We start from the raw sequence: 19,118 nt of genomic DNA, 5'->3' as shown, positions 1-19,118 counted from the left end.
ACTAGACATCTTGGGGATTGTAAATATACCAAAGTTAATAAAAAAATATCAATGGGGTACATGGGGGAGGAGTTTCTGTGATCCAATTTTGCTGAATTTTAACGTTTTTTTTTTGTTTATTTGAGTTTTTATGTACAATACATAACCCAATCATGGCAATTCCCATCTTTCTCAATTCCTCATGTCAAGACAAAAAGAAAATGGGGTCAGTTGTCTCTGTGTGATGTATGGTTCAGGAGCTATGTAGGTTTAAAGTTTTCATTTTTCGAAGTCGAAAATCCAAGATGGCCATAAAAGATGGCCCAAAAAATCATACATGGGACAAAAATTTGCGCTGTTAACATCAAAAATCATTTACTAGACACCTTAAGGATTACAAAAAGCTAGGTTAGAAAAATATATCTTTCGGGTGCATGGGACCCCCACCTCCCTACTAGACTAAAGTGGCATTTGTGCAATCAAGAGGAATGTAATTCAGTCAGTTTTTGTGGAATATGTATGTGTAAGTGTTTGGTACCTCTCCTTCCAGGTGTGTGATGAGCACACTAATGTTGGGGATCATTAATTCTGGCACCAGACCACTGAGCTCTGAGAGGAAAGAGGCAAAGGATTTGACCCCTGACCCCTCTCTGGCGAGCTCCTCACTAGACTTCTGACCAATTTCCCTGATGAGGACGGAAAAGGTCAAGGTCACATAACAGACATCTTGGAATGAAGCGTTTACCCAAACATGCAGTACTTTTATGAAAAATTTTTGAGAAACATGAGATAATTAGCAAAGTGCAAAACAGGACTAGCTGCAAATTCATGAAAAAATATGCCAAACACAGAGAGAGCTCCAAGGAGGCATTTAACACACACATCAGTTATGAATACTGACCTTATTACTTCTCCTATGATAGCCCTAACTCCATATTCTGTGCTCCACACAGACACAGCCTGAGCAAACACACTTGACAACTGTTCGAAGTGCTGCAGCAACTGGATCACCTTCACACTTGCACCTGTGGGCAGAAATAAGGGAGGAATTATTATTTGTTAAATTTGAAGGTGCCTGCCTATAAATCTATCCCTGGTCCATGTTCTAATTATGGCTGGGCAATATATTGATATTACATTGATATCAAAATCTCTTGTGAAAATGAAAGTGAAATGAGAGACTGACCCAGGAGGTGATTGTACTTCTTGATCAGCACCCCCAGCAGGTGGATTATGCCATCTCTGGTAGGTTTGCTCTTTACATGGCTGATGGTTGGGTTCTCAAGTAGTTTATAGCAACAACATGTCACACAACTGAAGGAAAGAAACAAACAAAAACACAAAATCAGAGTTGTGTAACCAGGACACAAAATATCATGAAGAATGGATCTGGTTCTAGACCGCATGTCTATGGTCCTATATCCACCAGCTTTTTAGCTAACAGTGGAAATGAAAAGAAAAGAAAAATTGTGTTTGTGCATACTCTTGATGCTAAGCAACTACTAAAACCATATGAAGCACTGTGCTCTTTTATCAAGAATTGAACTTAGTTAATATTGTTAACTTGTACCCAGGTCATCTGAAATCACTAATCCCATTTAATTGAGCTTCAGAAACACAGGTTTAGATCTGAACCACAAGATGTGGTGTCATTATTGGGGAGGCAAAAATCAATTCTTTACCAGTTCCTATTAAAAGCCACAATGTTATCAACACTGGGCAGAGATATGGTTGTTCATTCTGATCTGTAGTAGGGGAGGGGAAAAAAAATAAATAAATCACACAAAACTAATTGAGTTCAGTCAGCTAAAACAGATCCTGTGCCCTTGTCCAGAGCTCCCCAGACAGCAGAGTACCTGACAAACTCTTCCTCCACCAGAGAGAGGCTCCAGAGGGAGCGGATGTCCAGCTGGAGGAGCTGGACAAGGGCCTGTAGCACACTTTCCCTTTCTGAATCCCACTGCAGCAGCCCTTCACCAGCCTTGCCCTTTTTACCACCCTGTAGATGACAGACACAACCTGATTACTTTCATTATTTCCACGATGTAGAGATTAAACAATAATGAAGTTAAAATAATGTATCACAGTTGGTGACTAACGCCCTCAGATTACCAAAGATTTAAGTTCACAGCTGTCAAATGCCATCCACATTAGAGACTGTAACCTCTTGCCAGCTGATACACATACATTCATACAAGACACACAACAAAAAACACCCACGCACTGTTTGAAGCCTCTGACTTGTCCTTTCCCATTACTGTTGGGGGGGGCTGAGAAGAGAGCTACAAATTACATGTAGGTGGGCCCTTACAGCAGTGCAACAAAACTCCACCACACTGCCAAGACTACCGACCAAGTAGCAGGCAAGAGAGAACAATCTCTTGGCCTGACAAGCTCACACTTGCCATGATCTCGTCACTGGGCATTTAAAATCAGTTGAACACAAAATAAACATAGGCTGCTATGATGAAAAACAATTAAAACTTTCGTAGACATATATCCTAACAACCATACCTTCCCAACTGTTGTGACAATATTCTGCCTATAGGAGTCACTCTCAAGGGTCTCAGTGAGTTTGCAGAGGAGGAATACGCTCATTTTAACTGCATTAAGCTGCTCTTTACGGTTGGCAGCCAAGACGGAGGTGGATTGGAGGAACGAGGGCAGGGAAACAGCCAGGCCACTGACCACTGAAAGGAAATTAATTAAGACAATGACACTGCTCTAACACTCAAGGTTTTTCCTAGATTCAAACTTAAAAATAAATAAATAAATAAAATAAGTAAATCAGTAAGTCTTACCTTGTATCAGCAATTCTAAGGTATCCTCTTTGACACTTAAGTCCACTGTGTTGCTATGCCTTGGGGTGGGACAAAACAATTCAAAGGTAACTACTCTTTCAAATACTGAAAGCAACAGCAGAAGCAGTCCTATGGATATATCAACACTCACTGTAGTACACTGTAGCCTGTGTCAAAGTGCTCCAAGATACACACGGGTCCCTGGCTTCTCAATGCTGCCTTGAAACCTGTATGTATGAAAAACAGAGGTCAAAACAGACAACTGCTGCAGAAAGCCTAAACAGGATCCTTTTGACTCTTCGAAAAAATGTGACCGGGTTCACAAGCGTCACTTACTGTTGAGATGAGAAGCCAGCTGTTTAGGGGAGACGACATCCTGAACAACATACTGGTTGATACCCCCGGTCTTCACCAGGTCACCGACGCACACAGGCACGAAAAAATCCCAAGACATATCTGTGTTGCCAGAGAAGCAAGAAACATTTACTGGCAAAGTGAGCTGGCGTTAACTTCCATAAACTGTAAAATAGTAAGTTTGCTACAAGCCAGCTATCCAGACAGCCAGCAGGTGGGCTTACTGGGGTCCAGCATATTAGAGGGGTGCACATTCCCAAAGTTGGAAGTAGGGGCTCCCCTCTGATAATGAAAGAAAGTGTGTGAGAACATACTGTATTACGCTCTCAGACTACAGGAGTTTTGGGCCGATTTAACCCGATTCATCCTGCCGAAAACTGGACAAGCCTGGTTTGGGACTTGCTCGTTACCGATGGTTTTACATATCCAGTCCTGCACCACCCGACATGTTTGATATACATGATTTAAAATGCCGGAAAATGAAGAAATATTTACTGACAACGTAAGCTGGCGTTAACTTCAATAAACTGTAAACATGTAACCAAGTTAGCTACAAACTTGCTAGCATTTTGTTTATCATTCCACAAATGTTAGATAATATGCTAAAGAAAACATTAGTTATCCAAAAAGGTTATGATACAAATCTACAAAATCTACAAAAAAGAAAACTCCTCACTTATGTTGGCGTTAGCAGCGATGGTTTCGTTTGTGTTGTGGTTCAGGCAACAGCTAATATTAGCAAGCTAGCTAACCGTGGCGCAGGTCGGCAAAGTTAGCCGTATTATTCTGGGCAGCAGCTGTAACTGCACTGCTAATTGGAACAGCTATTCATCTGACTACTGAAATTACGCTTTCTAGAGAAATAAAACGCTCACCGATGACTCCTGCAGTCCTATTAGCCGTGGTCAAAAGCCGTGGAGACAAAGATGTACGCCTCTCGGTCCGCTGTCTGGACGGTTTGAATCTCAACGTTTTGAAATTCGTCAAGAGCTCGCGCCAAACAGTTGAAACACACGCGTCATATGCACGCGCCCTGATACAGGCGAAGCCCCGCCCCTTCAAACGGGGAGACAAAAATAATAATTTAATAAATATTTTTTTTGATGCCGTTTGATTTTGATGCGCCATGACCTACACATATGTTTGTCAGGTTAAAAAAATAATTTTGCATATAAGGAAAGCCGCAGTTAGTCGTGAACTGTTTGAGACTGAAAATACATAATTAGAAAGCCTGCACGTCCAAAAGTCGCGTAAATGACGCCATAACTCACTCTCTCTCACTCTCTCTCTCTCTCTCTCTCTCTCTCTCTCTCTCTCTCTCTCTCTCTCTCTCCCACTAGAGCCCATGCCAGATTAACATTACAACATTGCCTGTAAAGTTATCAAACTTTTATCAACTGGCCAGCCCAGCTTACAAATTATGTCACATATACAACTATTCCCCACGCAAAATCATCATATGGAAAAAAGACACATTACTGTTGGAAAAAATCTATATTTAAGTTAAATTGGGTTGATAAAGGTAATATTTATGTGAATGATCTCTTTGAGGACAACGGTTCACTGTTTAGTTATGAATGATTCCTTCCGGTAAAATCCTTTCCTGCAACAGGAAGAGACTTTACTTAATTAAATTCAATTCAGTACAACTTTATTTGTCTCAAAAGCAATTCAGTTTGACAGCAGAACAGTGCACATTCACCTACACAGACAGCAGCCAACAATCAACAAATAACAATTTAACACTGTCAGAGATAGCACGCAGGTGTCCTCCTATGTCTCCCAAGGATCAACAAGTACAAGTGCAAGGTACAGAAAGAAAGAAAGAAAGAAAGAAAGAAAAAAGAAAGAAAGAAAGAAAGAAAGAAAGAAAAAGAAAATTAAAAACATACTATCTAAGAAATCAAGGATCAAGGATTCATTCCCACATGGACTGATCTAGGTTTAAAACTCTGATAGCAGATGGGATAAAAGATCTAGAATAACAGTTGGTTTTCCTGACTGGAACTTTAAAACGCCTTCCTGAGGGCATAAGCTGAAAGTTCGCCGCTAGGATGTGGTCATGCTGCTCAATAATACCCTTTGCTTTTTTGATCACCTGTTTGTCCCAGAGGGAGGGCAGATTTTCGTGCTGCACCCCAATTATTTTGGAGCACACCTTCACAATATTATTCAGACAATTTTTGTCTTTCACACACGCCATTAAACCAACAGATAAACGAAAAAGTCAAAAGACTTTTGACGAAGGTCTTATAAAACAAACACTGTATCCTCCTCCTTACATTAAAAGAGTTCAACTTCCTGCGTAGGTGGATCCTTTGTCCTTTCTTGGCAATCACCTCTGTATTGACATCAAATTTTAACTGTGAGTCAAAGACAGCTCCCAAATATCTGTAGGATTCTATATTCTCAACCTCCATGCCATGGATGAAGTTAACAGCAGGTTTGCTTTGGTTTTTGCTAAAATTGACCACAAGTTCTTTTGTTTTAGACACATTCAAGTCAAGACAATTTTTGTCACACCAGCTGACAAAGGCAGAGACAGCATTGCTGTTACTTGAGCGTGAACCTTCCAAAAGGGACAAGAGAACAGTATCATCAGAGAACATAACTAAATAGCTGTCCTCTACAACAGACCTGCAGCTTTCTGTGTATAAGATAAAGAGCAGGGGCGAAAGAACGCATCCTTGAGGTGAGCCTGTATTAGATATCAGAACCTCTGACATCGTTCATTGACAGACTCTGTTTCCTCTCTGTTAAAAAGTTAAAAATCAGCAAACATAGCTGATGAGGTAAATTAAAAAACACATCAAGATGATTGATTAAAATGTGCAGTTGCGTCTTGTTAAAGGCGGATGAGAAATCTGCAAACAAAAGTCTTGCATGGGAGTTAGGTTTCTCAAGATGCTTGTAGATCTTTTCTGCTGTAATTTGTAGAGCGTGGTCTTTACCTGCTCTACTTGTAAAGCGTCATGAGATAACTTCTGTTGTGCTTTGACGCTATATAAATGAAGATTGATTGATTGATCTTGTCTAAGATAAAAAGTTTGTGATGAAAGCTATTTCTAATGGTTTTACCCAGCTGATGAAAAGTCATCTTCAATTTCAAGACAGACTAAGAGCTGAACCCTGACTGCTGTTAAATGGTACTGACATTATGAATACTAAATGCAACAATAAACATTCATAATATATTCTATGAAAGAAGAAAAATGACTCGGAGGAAGTACATTTTTACTGGGACATTTTTCCTTGTATTGACTGGCAGAGGGCATGACTATTACCATATAAATGCTGTATGACCAATAAAATAAATACACATCAAAATTTTAAACAATATATATATCCAATAAATTTATACTTCTCCAAATTTTCAGATGTTGAAAACAAATATAATTTCTGCAATATGAACCTGAATCTTTAAAGCATTTATTTTACCGCTGTACATGTTCAATTATTTTTTGGACGAGATGAAGGAATATCCGGTGTGTTGAAAATGTTGAAACTGAATGTAAAAACGCCATTGCTTATTATGGATATGATAGGTAACACATTTGATTTCATGCTAAACTCATTGATTCTAAATGGCAAATTTCATGCACATAGATGCAGAATTCCAAAGGTTACCCCCAATTTCATTTTACACAAAGAGAAGTAATAAATCTGCCAACCTGTACTGTGAACTCATAAGAGGAATAACTTAAGTGTTGTGTTTTTTTCTATATTGGTTTTATATTAATGTCATTTATTTTTCACAATATTATTTTTTAGCAGGATTATTTTTTTTATTTATACTTTTTTTTGGTACACTATGTTGAGGACATCTGACATATTTGTATATTTGAATGTTTTCAATAGAGATGAAAAATGAAAAACTACTACTATTAATAACAGAAAATAAATCCCTCAGCCCATGGCCACAGCTGCTAAAGGGACTAAGATTGTCATCTAGTGGAAAACGATGAACACTGCAGTCCACTGTGAATTTACAGATGAGAAATGGACAAAACCAGAGTCATCTAATAAAATGTATATAATGCAAAACGCGGAGCCAAAGGACCACACAGGCAAGGTTTTTGAGGTAGTAGCTGTATTCAAATGATTGAAAACACAATCACCCCCTCTCCCTTGTACCGATGTTTCAGCTACAGAAATGGCAATATTTCTCTCATGAAATGTCTTGCTTGCTATACACCACTCAATCAAATGTTAAAAATAAAATGGTTCAACTCACTACCACAGATAACTAATACTGTCAGGATGCAGCATTTGTTTTCATATTATTTTACTCTGCTTGTTATACTTTCAAAATAAAGCTAGTGTTCTAAGACTAAGCACAAGAAACTATCCAACAAAGCATACAATTATCCATGGCCAAATGCTTTCAGAGAAAATACTCCAATTTTGTAGTCTTATACATGAACCCACTATACAGTATCACTGAAACTAGAACTGTCAAACCATTGGGGGCAATTGTAGTGTTTATTTTTCACTTGTAAAATGAAATGTTAAAAAATAAACAAAAAAACTATAATAAGAGCACCGATGATGATTAATAATAAAAAATCAAATCAATGTCAACAATTGAAAAAAAAAAATCAATATTTAAATACATTTGTAACCGTAAGTCTCCTTCATACACACTGACCAAGGCAATCAAGTACGTAAACCAAAAAAAAAAGCACCAAATGTTAAGGAAGATGAGAAAAAAATACTAATAACTAATGTAGAAAATACTAGTCTTTCCATTTTCCATCTTTCAGATCAGTGTCCTCATTTTTGTTCCAGGGTAACCAGGTGTTTTTATTTTCTCTTTCTGTCTTGAGAGCAGCGTGGACAATACCTGCATAAAAAAATGCAGCGTACAAAGTTAGCTCCTTGATCTCAATCAGCAACAATTCAGAACGCTTTTTATCGCACGCACTGAAGTCGGGCTGTTTACGTAAGAGCGTCTGTTTCATTGACTCAGTTTCTTACCATTTGCCTCTCGGTTTGGTTGTCAGGCCCACGCATGCAAAATGGAACCACTCAATGGAGCACTGGAAACAATGAAGAAATTAGAAATCAAGTAAATCTTCCTGCAAATGACGCACTTCAAACACAGAAACAATTCAAATCACATGATATGATAAAACCAATCCTCAGTTATTGTGATAACCACTTGACATTAACTGACTGAAACTTAAAGAGGGTCATAAAGGGAAAAAAACAAAACAACTCACGTCAGTGTTGTCACAGCCTATCATCTCTCCATACGAGACCTGATGACACAGACAGTAGGTGGGCTCGTTGGGGTCCACCGGCATGTCCAGCACATCAGAGGGGTGCACGTTCCCAAAGTTGGAAGTGGGGGTGTTGAATTCCCCTCTGACAACGGAAAGAAAGCGTGTGAGAACATACTGTACTGTAGGACTGGGACGATATCATTCTCTTTCGATTTGATACTATCACGATGCTTGGGTGCCGACTCGGTATGCATTGCGATTCTTAAGCTTTGCTATTCGATATTATGATTAATTGTGATTTTTGTTTTTTTGAATTATCCTCTAGTTTGTGGCTGTAAAGTTTCATGAGGTTGTGATTATCCTAGAGGTCACTACAGGTCATTTTAGTCATGTCAAGTTTGAAAAAATGGTATCACTACAATGAAATGGCTACTATCATCACACATGAATCAAATGTGGCTCATTGAATCCACAGGAGTCTCAGCTTTCCAATCAAACCCCGTTTATGCAACTCCAAGACTGTTTAGACCCTACTCTGCACAAATACACCATTTTACAACAGGACTACATAGTGCATGGGATTAGCATAAGGTCGGCATGTCTGCAAAGAGGAGACCTGCGCATGCCCAGAGAACCCATTTTCATTCTGAGATCTGGAGGTCAGAGGTCAAGGAACCCCTTGGAAATTGGCCATTCTAGTTTTTCCTTTGCCAATATTTTTTCCTTAAATTGATTCAGTGATTAAAAAAAAGATTAAAAAATGTGAAAACAACAGAATGACGATACTTAGGTGAAATGATTTTTCCCTCTAACCTTACTGTATTGCATCAAGTATAACATATCAGCTGCAAATATGCAAAAGTGAACACAAGGCCACAACAAGCTGGAAAACAGATACACAACGTACGGCTGAAGGAGTTTGACTTTCTTCTGCGCACTCTTGGGACTGCCGTCTTCATCTGAACTCTTCACTTTAGACCTTGTTTTAGCCACCTTCTTCTCCTTCTGCCTGGAGTCGCCTGAGATGACAACAAAACACTCACTCCACCATTCATTTTATATTTATCTACCACAATTGTCTCAAACGCAAGAAAAATAGATTAGGTAAATAAAATAGGTGCATACTGCTACATATAAACATATCTGTTATGCTCCTTAATTACTATGTGTGGTTATTGTCATTTTGTAATCGTCATCTTTTGTTAGTTTGTTTTGTCTGCTGTGTTATTAGTCCTGTGATGTTTGTAACTGTGGGATATCTGGATAACAATGAATTATACAAAAAGAAAAAAGGGCACATACTTTTCTTTCCCTTACTAGAGGTGGAATCATAATCTGTGCTTTCAATCTGCTTTTCCTTCAAGTCCGCCTCAAAGCGGGCCAGATCTGTGTCAAGACGTCTGATATGCTTATCAACCTGCAGAAAGAAAGAAAGAAAAAAAATTCACCATGTTCAGCAGACCTTGAGTGCTGCATAAACCAAAGGGATGTATGGTTATTTAGCTCAGTATTCCTCAGTTTTTCCAGGCACACTAACCATCTCATAGGTCTGCATGGCCAGCTGCACCTTATCATCTCCAAACTCCTTGCATTTGCTGTATGACTGCTGGATCTGCCTCAGTATGGACAGCTTCTGCTCAGAGGAAAGAGTCCTAGCATTTGATGTATACTCTTTAGCCAGAGAGTCTATTTGTCCCTTAAGATCTGTGGGAGAGACAAGGAGAGAAACCTCAGGAGTCTGCACTGTTTTCCATGTGATAAAACATTTTCTCATGTACAGATATTTCTCAAAACAATGGGCTTTGCTCTCAAATCTAAAACAAACAAACAAACAAAAAAAAAAAAAGCAATATGTGGTCATATGAAGTGATGGTTGCGCTTTCTTGTTTACATGAAGGCATATTATTAGGATATAGACAGCATATTTTGAGTGACAGTGTGCTGGATATGGACTGGAATCCTTTCAGCATGTAAATACACTTTTTTTGATACCTCACTGAAAATACTCATCAACTCCATACTATAAATGGCATCAGCTACTCTATCCTGATTAACAGATGGTGAAACTTATTTACTTGGATCGATGCAAACAGACTGAACATGACTTGTGTCTTCCAACCAATTCTGATTATTCACAGTTTATTTTCCCATTCCCATTCATGTTTTTTTTTTTTTTTTCCCAGTCCATTGTTCTCACCCTCTGTGCGTTGATCTAGATCTCTCATCAAATTGAAGTTTCTCTGCAATTCAAAGGGCAGGTTTTCTATGCCTGGCGTGGTGGAGGAGAGAAAACAAAGAGTTTATTCCGTGGGACGAACATGCAAAGCAGCCACACACGCTTGCTAGCGTTATCTGAGCCCCGCAGCGCTCTCTCTCTCTCTCTGTGTAACATTAGCGCTTTATTTTTTTTTTCATTCACAATTCACAACGCAGCAAACAACAAAAGGTTCACGGACAAACGAATTTGCTAAATAAGCTAAGTAGTTTTGCGAGGCTAGTCGATGTGTTATCCGACGGCAAAGTGTAACATTTCTCCTACAGTGCGATGCGTTACTCCAGCAAATAGACTGTGCCTGAAAAACCGTTGATCCTTATTTAAACGACAAAACGCGGCTCTGTTCGCAAAGCGGGTCAACTACGACTCGCGTTGCACAGTAAACACAAATTGTCAACTAAAGATAAGTTTTAAAAATCCGCCATTAATGTATTGATGGAATAAATGTCTCACTGTCTAAATAATGCTCCAAGTACATCCCCGCCGCCATCTTGGAAAATGTAAACAACACATCTTCCGGTCAAGAAGAGGAGCGCTCTGATTGGCTGCGTCCAGACTCTCATTGGTACACAGAGAAAGGCGTGAGGCGAGCAGACAGGCCTGACTTTGTGTTTAGTCCCTTTTCACATTCCCATCCAAACCACCATCTGAAACCTAGTGGTGCTGCAATGGTAGCTGACCTGAGGGTAGACCTTTTCACTCATGCTCAGTTTCTTATCGCGGTGTTTATTGTTGCAGTATTTTGTAGGATTAATGCACACTTTCTAACAAATTTCTCAGGCAGATTTTTTTTTTTTTTTTTAGCTCTTGAGAATTTGAGAAACTGCAACTGACCCAGTTTCCCCTAAGGGATCAATAAAGCATTTCTGATTGTGATTTATATGGAGTTTGCTCAACTTATCAAGGAATCAGCTGTGTATAACCTAGTAGATAGAAAATGTAAGATTTCCGGTGGATAGTGTAAATCAAGAAACCACAAAAGTGATGAGGAAAATCTGAAAAGATTTATTGTGTCCCACAGATATATGTAAATTACAAGTCTTTTCATTTGACACACAAAATCAATACTGACTAATAATAATAAAAAAAAGAGGACACCTTTAATAAAGACAGCAGGAGTTTTGTGGACCAATTCAATCCATCTGTACATGGTGATCTTACAGTCCTATCTGAAAATATGGCAGATCTTTAAAGACAACAATGCAGCTCTTGGAAAATTTAGCACTTGGCTCAGCTGGACTCAACTCACAGCACACCAATCAGAAAAACCTGCAGGTGAGGAGAGGGACGTCTGGATATGTTAAGATCAGGTAAGCAAGCTCAGTAAAGCACTTACAAATTCTAGTACATTTGAACATACTGTACACTATTCACTGTCAAGCATCTTCTCTTTCCAGCATTTTCTTCAACTTTTTGAATTTATTCTTTCCTAATCTGTTGTTCTTCTTGGGAGATTTCCTCTTTTGATCCAGCTTTTTCTCAAATCGGCTTCCCCCCTTTTTTCCAGCCCCTGATTCTTTACTCTCTCCAGCTGTCTTTATTGTGGATTTCTTGCCCTCTGCCCCTTTCACAGTCTCTCCATCTATCTTGGCAATTTTGGGCTTTTTTGGTCCAGTGGGCAAGTCCTTTTTGCCTTTCGGCTGGATGTTTGTGGTTTTCTTGGCTGCTGTTCCGTTGGCTTGAGCTTTGTCCTGCGAGGTGCCTGCCTTGCCAGGGACACTCTTCTTGGTTTTCTCCTCTTTGGATGGTTTCTCAGCAGGATTATCTGTAGCTACTGTCGCCTCAGAAGTGTCTGCGTCTTGCTCTTCTAAAATTAGTGACAGACACAGGCCGTTAGGGAAACTTACAGGATTTTAAACAGGATCTACCATAATGAAATAATGCATGTATTCTTAACAAAAAATGTTACCTTTTTCTTCTGCAGTAGCTGGAACTGTGTTTGAGAACTTTTTCAGCTTGGCCACGAAGAAACCGTCCATGTTGTGGGAATGAGGATAAAAACGTCGAGAGAGGCGCAGGGATGGATGGAATCTACGCTCTTTGAACCTGAATCAATAGAAAAATTAATAAGGGGTTGAGCCTGATGGTATTTGCATTTCAGTAATTTGCGAAAACTACTTTCTAATCTTGTTACCTGGTGAAACCTTCTTTGCCGAAGTCAAGTCCAGTGGGAACTAATTTCACGTTCCTTTTCTTTAAAGCGTAGTCCACCACCCACTCATTCTCCTCCACCTGGCGGAAGGCATTTTGGTCACAACACATTTTAGTCTCTCTGCTACATAACTCCAGCCCTTAATCACAAACAAAATGTAAACCTGAGCAGAACTTTACAAGATATGGCACAAAACTAATTAACCTGCCATTTTCAGTCTCGTAAGCCCAATGGCAGTAGCTATGGATAAGTATAAACTTCTCACATAAACATACCGTTATTGAACAAGTGCAGTAGACCAGATATCCGCCTGTAGGGGACTCAGCGTTGACAGAGTCAATGGCAGCTAGAATCAGCTCCTTCTGCAAGTGGGCAGAGCGCTGGATGTCTGCCTCATCCTATAAGGAACAAGAAAGACAAAAAGAAAACCGTTAAGCCATTACTAACTCAACTTTGTGTCTCTAAGGCTATAAATGTAAAGGAAGTCAAAGGTGTTGTACCTTACTGGTCTTTACAGCTGGGTCTTTAGAGATGACTCCTGTGCCTGAACACGGGGCATCAAGCAGCACTCTATCAAACCCACCCATGACCTGGAAGTAAATTATTCACCCATTAACTACACTATAGACAGCTCTGTAATAAATCATTACCACAGATATATCACTGCTCAGAAGATACATGCAAATAAATAGGAGAGTTGCAAATTACCTTTGGGAATTTTCTGCCATCGTAGTTGCAAACCACCGTGTTGGTGACCCCCAGACGGTGGATGTTGCCCACCACACTCTTCAACCTATCAGCATTGGCGTCATTAGCCACTATCACTCCTGTGTTTCTCATCAGCTGAGCTGCGGGGGACACATGCACCCATGAGAAAGGTTTGTATTTGACACACAAGGAAGGGGTTACAGTTTTACACACAGGACACACAAGATGGACAGTAAGGTTCTTGAGCCTGACATGTGAGCTACACAATCATACAAACAGAGCATCAGTGAAGCACAACATACCAATATAGGTGGTCTTGCCTCCTGGAGCTGAACTCATGTCCAGCACGGACTCCCCCTCCTGGGGAGAGAGCGCCATGACTGGGAGGAAACTGGAGGCTCCCTGCAACATGTACTGGCCGGCCAGGTACTCTGGGGTTGCACCTGGTGAAAAAACACAGCTAGGATTACAATACATTGTGCCATTTTGTAACATTATGCCTAAGTTCTCTATGCTCATAACTGAGGTGCAGTAATCACTCATCATAGCTCATCTACAGCTGTATGAGTGTAAACATGAATATTGAATGACTATTTGTAAACAGTCTTCTCTCAAATATCTTGCAGGGTCCCTCTGTGTTGTGTGTGCAGTCTTGCTGTTTTTATAGCATATGCCAGTATTTGCTGTTATCGTGAAAGAGGATAATATGTTTCTGCACTACTGTCCCAAAGACAAATTACTGTTAATTTATTGTAGGCTACTTGGTAAAAAGTTACTCTGATTAATGGGGTTAGATTAGCAGATATTTCTGCACAGAAACAAACAATAAAATACATTTAGATGTTGATCAATATATTTAAAGTTACCTATGGGTACTGAGGAGTCATAGATGACCAGACCCACTTTAGACCATTTTCCAATTGGATCAAGGTTCACTCCTCTGTTGATCAAGGCCTATGGAAAAAAAACACAAAAAGATAAAGAGTGACTTATGAAGCTTCAGTGCAGTTGTAGAGAGGGTATGGTCTTCCACCCACAGTTAAATTTCTGCCACAAACTGACCTAGCAATGAGAGGACATCATGAGCATCATCCTGTTTTACCTGATAATTTGTGTGATTTCCATTTCTGACTTTCATTACCTGTTTGCATTCAATATATATCTGTCAACAACAGCATAATAGTTGAAATCTCCAACATGAAAGTCAGAAATTTATGAACTCAATGTCAGACATTTTCTTCGAGATTTAGTTTTCTCGGAATATTAAACCCTCTCCTGCAATGGATGAGATGTCAAAACATATTTCCTTAACATGTCCTCATTTCCAATTCGTCCAGTTGAAAATTTATTTTTGTTTTCAACAGCTTACAACAATTAATTAATGTACTTTTTCTCCTGTTCTGCTGCATCACAAAATAGCTTTGCACTGCTTGATAAAACAACAATAAAAAAAACAATTTGGTTACAGGGTCTATTTTGTTTTTTATGTCCTACCAAAAGCAGCTGAATGAACAGCAAGTCGTTTATGACTTAAGAATTCAAAAGAAGTAGCTTACAATGAAAACATAAAAGCAGTGTTAGACAGACGCACTAGTTGACTCATTTGAGAGAAGTTCTTCATCTGACAACATAAACCCTGGTAAGAGACAATGAATACTTTAATATTTTATCAAGAAAAGGAAGGCTCCTCTCATAATAATTACTTAGATGGTTAAGCCATGTCCCTAAATGCCCTGCCACATTTTTTTCTGAGCCTTGTTCCATGACTGTGTTTTAAATGCTACAAACCATTTGAGGCATTTTTGTTCTTCACAGCCCAGAGTCTTACAATTCCTTTATTTGAGACAGTAAGCTCTGCAGTGCTTGCTTATGTTTAATCCTGATGGTCTTTGTCAAGTTACACTGAATAAACTAAATTTAACAATATTTTGTGCTTTTCTTCACATACACTGACATGCAGTATTATATCATTACCATTGAGCTGTTTTATAACAGTAACAATAAAGGTATATATTGTTATACAACACATCTGTTCCTCTGAAGTGGTTACCTGTGCAAGGTCCCTCCTCCTTGTTTTCAGTGTGTTGGTCCGAATAGTGACTGGTCTCTGTATTTCATTGGCCTCGAGGAAATCAATCAGCTGTAATTAAGAAAAAAAAAACAGAACAAAGTAAGATGAAAGATGAACTTATCTTTCATATATAGTCAATACAGAAGTTTCAGTCATTTAACTCGACACACTACCTGAAGCATTTCCTTTGATAGACAGCAGACTGTCAGCTCTTCTGTGTTCACTTATATTTACTTCACATTTGTTTACACACACTAAAATGATTTATATATTGAAATTCAGTAATATGTAATTATGACATATGGCAATGCCATGTCATATTTGACAACATTTGAGTGCTAATGTGCCGAGAAAGAAGCTCAAATGGGTGCAAAATGACTCTTTAACTGTCAACAGCAGCCACAAAACTAAACTGTCTGAATATGTCAAACATGACAAAATGTGCTCCCTTTGGCACCACAGACCACACACACCTCTGACAGTGGGAAGATGTCCATTAGTTTCTCGATGAGGAAGTTGTTGTAGCTGTAATAGGTGCAGAGATCCTTCTTCAGAAGAGAGACATACTCTGACCTCTCTCTCCCCGCTTCTCGTTTTGTGGCAAAATGAGAAAGGACGTCAATGTTGTCCTTTATTCTTTGGTGGATTGTCTGCAGGTCTACAGGCAGGACACCTAAAATAAAGACAATAACACAAGACTTTACACTTGGACAACGATTAAATGCAGGGCTTAAAGCAGGAAACATTTCTGAGCCTGGAAAACTGTCCAGGAGGAAATGTGCACACTGTATTCAAATGAGTATTTTATAAAGCTGAAATCAAACACGATGCCTGAGAACTTTAAAGCCTTTAAATATTAAACTGCTGTAAATGGATCAAAGAGAGAAATCTAACTTGTTGCTCACCCTCCTTCTCTCTCTCCTCGGCCCCAGGTAGCCTGAATTGATCCATTTCATCTATATTGGCTTGCACTGTGTCCTCCTCATCCATGTCTGCATCGGCATTCTCGCCCTCTTCATCTTCATCATCATCACCACTGTCGTCATCTTCCTCACTCTCCTGAGTCATGGCTTCCTTCAGCTTTTTCTGTTTCTTGGCCGCACGCTCAATAGGAAGAAGCTGAAAGTGGATGGAGAAAAAAAAGTTAATGGTTCTGCCCCAAATTTGTAATTTAAAGTATTGCTTTTCCCACATTAGTAGCTCATACTCATATGTTTTCTTTTTTATGTTATAAATCAACATTTGGATCATAACTTTCTTCCATGCTCTCACTTTCCAAACTATTAAATATAGAAAACACAATCACTTAGACAAGCAACTGTAAAACTGATGATAGAATAATTTCACATACATCCTCCCCGTCACTTCCTTCTTCTGCTCCTTCTTCATCACTGCTGTCTTCAAGTGCACCATAGTCATCCACCATTTCTTCATCATCATCATCATCATCATCGTCGTCATCATCGTCCACCTCCTCAATGCCTAAACTTGCCCCCTTCTTTCCAATTTTGTTTCCTCCCTCCTCTTCCTCCTCTACCTCCTCCTCCTCCTCCTCCTCCCACTGATCATCGCTATCGTCCTCACTCTCAGGTTGGTCAATTTTGCGCTTCCTCTTTGCTGGTTTCAACCATTCATTGTTCTCGTCAGTGAATCCTTATGAGAAGAAAAAAATTGAAACAAATATTTAAAAAAAAAAACTTTGGTGGCAAGTAAGTCAACAATTTTGTCAAACACACACACACACACACACACACACACACACAAACTAGACCCTAAAAACACTGACCCATTCATCAACAGCTCCTTATAAACATATTCACAAAGCAGGTGTTAAAGCAGGGGAGACCTTTTTACTTCCAGTAATTTTTTGAAAAATCAAAATATCAAAAAATCAAAATAAAAAAAAAAATGATATCAGTGTGTGCATTATGTTACACTGCTTTCTGTCAACAACCTGACATCCACAGTGAGAAATGGAAGTTTCTGCCATGAAAGAATCACTTAAAAATATGTCACCTTACAAACTTTATCACATCCACGAGCTGTTATTTGTTAAACTGGGACAACAGTTGGTTAAAGCTAGGTTTGAAGCATAAATCTGGATTTTACAAAAGATGACAAGTAAATCTGTAATAATTAATTACACACAGACAAAATAGCACAGCCAAAAATCACTGAGACTGGTGCGCTTACCTTTCTTGGGCTGTTCCTTTGCAACATCTTTGATATTTTTTGAATCTTGGCTTCTCTTGACAGCTCTGGAAAATGATAACACGAATGAGCAACACAAGAACACAGCAGAGCTGTTGCATGTTACGTGATCAATCAGCCTTTTACCTTTTTCTAGCTCTACTGGACAGACGTTTTGGTCCGGATTCCTCTGCAAATAGAGAAACAAAAATTAATAAACGAGCCACATTCATTAATCAAGAGTTAATATGACTGCTTGATTTTACAGTACATGTTTATGACAGAATAACAATGCATCACCATCAGTCAGAAACTTGGCCAGCTCAGTCTCTGCCCCCTTCTGCTTTCTGGCTTTTCTCCCTGGCCCTCGCTTCACCTTGTTGGTGGGATCCAACTTCCGACCCATGACCTCTAGTTACACAGGTACCCTGAAGAGAAGAGAAACATGAGATCAAACTGCAACAATGTCAGCGTGCACGGGCTTTAGCCACTGTCTTAGGTCCATGTTCTGCTCATTGGATGGGGTTCATTTGCCTGGAAACAGACTGACACACAGCCAGATCAGCATGTGGAGGAGCAACATGGGGCCAAGATGAGACCTCATGTTCGAGGATAGCTTACTTTGACACTTAGTGCACTTTGTTCAATATTTAGGTGATCTATGATGCTCCTTATACACTGTCCAACAAGCTGAAGCAATCAGGGCACTTATACCAAAAACCGTGACCCACATAATAGCCTACTAAGACACAAATATGTCATTCATAGATATATTATAGTTTATAGACTTTATAAAAGTAAGATACACATGTCATTCATCAGTTTAAAGGCGCATTACGATGAAAAAATTAGTAGACCATAGACATGCCTGGCCCTGGCGCTAAAGCTGGTATGGCAGAACAACAGGCGGCAGTAAAAAGCCTAGTTTTGTGTTAAATGGTAAATTTACTAGCTGAGGCGAGTCGGCAAAGCGACTTCACTGCAATAAGGGCAACATGCCCGGTGTGCATGTGCAGGGTGCCAGCAGGAACCACACCGAGGCAAAACACAACACCTGAGGCCAATTTACTGCGTCGCTTCTTCGTCCGCTACGTAAAACCAAAACGTTTTCACATACTCACCGGCAATATCTTGATGTTTTATCCAACTTCAGGCTGTACGGTGTAAGACGAAAACTCACACGTGAATTTTTTTTCCTCAACACGTTGCGGGAGCACGTCCGGCGCAGCCAATACACGAAATGACAGTGGCGGGGACGCGCTTGCTAAGGCGCGCGCGGTCCCGCAAACACGTGTGTGTGTGTGTGTGTGTGTGTGTGTGTGTGTGTGTGTGTGTGTGTGTGTGTGTGTGTGTGTGCGTGCGT

The 19,118-nt window shown here is 39.6% G+C and overlaps 3 protein-coding genes and 1 non-coding gene across 4 annotated transcripts in view; all 4 read right to left on the bottom strand.

The window, feature by feature from the left end:
• ncapd2 (non-SMC condensin I complex, subunit D2) overlaps positions 1-4,155 on the bottom strand; it is a 30,280-nt gene extending 26,125 nt beyond the window's left edge. The window contains exons 1-9 of the mRNA XM_030072969.1: positions 4,010-4,155; positions 3,117-3,236; positions 2,932-3,007; positions 2,781-2,839; positions 2,494-2,669; positions 1,836-1,978; positions 1,166-1,293; positions 881-1,004; positions 518-665 (exon numbers count right to left, since the gene is read on the bottom strand). Of these exons, the coding sequence (XP_029928829.1) occupies positions 518-665; positions 881-1,004; positions 1,166-1,293; positions 1,836-1,978; positions 2,494-2,669; positions 2,781-2,839; positions 2,932-3,007; positions 3,117-3,234 (972 nt within the window). The 5' untranslated portion in view covers positions 3,235-3,236; positions 4,010-4,155. The remainder of the gene's footprint in view (positions 1-517; positions 666-880; positions 1,005-1,165; positions 1,294-1,835; positions 1,979-2,493; positions 2,670-2,780; positions 2,840-2,931; positions 3,008-3,116; positions 3,237-4,009) is intronic.
• On the bottom strand, positions 2,078-2,403 carry LOC115374553 (small nucleolar RNA U85). Its single transcript, XR_003929627.1, has one exon. It is a non-coding gene; the product is annotated as a small nucleolar RNA U85 (small nucleolar RNA).
• Positions 4,156-7,206: 3,051 nt separating the features above from the next.
• ing4 (inhibitor of growth family, member 4) lies at positions 7,207-11,221 on the bottom strand. Its single transcript, XM_030073119.1, has 8 exons — positions 11,088-11,221; positions 10,557-10,628; positions 9,897-10,063; positions 9,662-9,776; positions 9,267-9,378; positions 8,357-8,501; positions 8,112-8,173; positions 7,207-7,977 (listed from the first exon to the last, which is right to left on the bottom strand). Exons 1-8 carry the CDS (start codon positions 11,122-11,124, stop codon positions 7,938-7,940), a joined length of 750 nt encoding a protein of 249 aa, XP_029928979.1. The 5' UTR covers positions 11,125-11,221; the 3' UTR covers positions 7,207-7,937.
• A 395-nt stretch (positions 11,222-11,616) lies between these two features.
• nop2 (NOP2 nucleolar protein homolog (yeast)) lies at positions 11,617-19,006 on the bottom strand. The gene is made up of 16 exons (XM_030072999.1): positions 18,877-19,006; positions 18,056-18,183; positions 17,903-17,945; positions 17,759-17,823; positions 16,917-17,218; positions 16,471-16,684; positions 16,039-16,238; positions 15,545-15,634; positions 14,361-14,448; positions 13,797-13,937; positions 13,495-13,634; positions 13,287-13,376; positions 13,062-13,184; positions 12,769-12,866; positions 12,544-12,680; positions 11,617-12,441 (listed from the first exon to the last, which is right to left on the bottom strand). Exons 2-16 carry the CDS (start codon positions 18,159-18,161, stop codon positions 12,011-12,013), a joined length of 2,268 nt encoding a protein of 755 aa, XP_029928859.1. The 5' UTR covers positions 18,162-18,183; positions 18,877-19,006; the 3' UTR covers positions 11,617-12,010.
• Positions 19,007-19,118: the final 112 nt, after the last annotated feature.

Source organism: Myripristis murdjan, chromosome 16, assembly GCF_902150065.1.
Source record: "Myripristis murdjan chromosome 16, fMyrMur1.1, whole genome shotgun sequence".
Taxonomy (NCBI): domain Eukaryota; kingdom Metazoa; phylum Chordata; class Actinopteri; order Holocentriformes; family Holocentridae; genus Myripristis; species Myripristis murdjan.
Note: the sequence above shows the minus strand (reverse complement) of the source record. Positions and strands in the feature narration are given on the sequence as shown.

Bases quoted from the DNA above. Each gene is read 5' to 3' on its own strand.
- ing4 (XM_030073119.1), bottom strand. From the start codon at position 11,124: ATGGCGGCGGGGATGTACTTGGAGCATTATTTAGACA. The intron at 10,064-10,556 runs GTGAGAACAATG...TCTCTCCCACAG, and splicing joins TCTAGATCAACGCACAGAGG to ATCTTAAGGGACAAATAGAC. The intron at 8,502-9,266 runs GTACGTTGTGTA...TTCCGTTGTCAG, and splicing joins AAAGTCAAACTCCTTCAGCC to AGGGGAATTCAACACCCCCA.
- nop2 (XM_030072999.1), bottom strand. From the start codon at position 18,161: ATGGGTCGGAAGTTGGATCCCACCAACAAGGTGAAGCGAGGGCCAGGG. The intron at 17,824-17,902 runs GTAAAAGGCTGA...ATCATTTTCCAG, and splicing joins TCCAGTAGAGCTAGAAAAAG to AGCTGTCAAGAGAAGCCAAG. The intron at 12,442-12,543 runs GTAACATTTTTT...CACTAATTTTAG, and splicing joins AGCTACTGCAGAAGAAAAAG to AAGAGCAAGACGCAGACACT.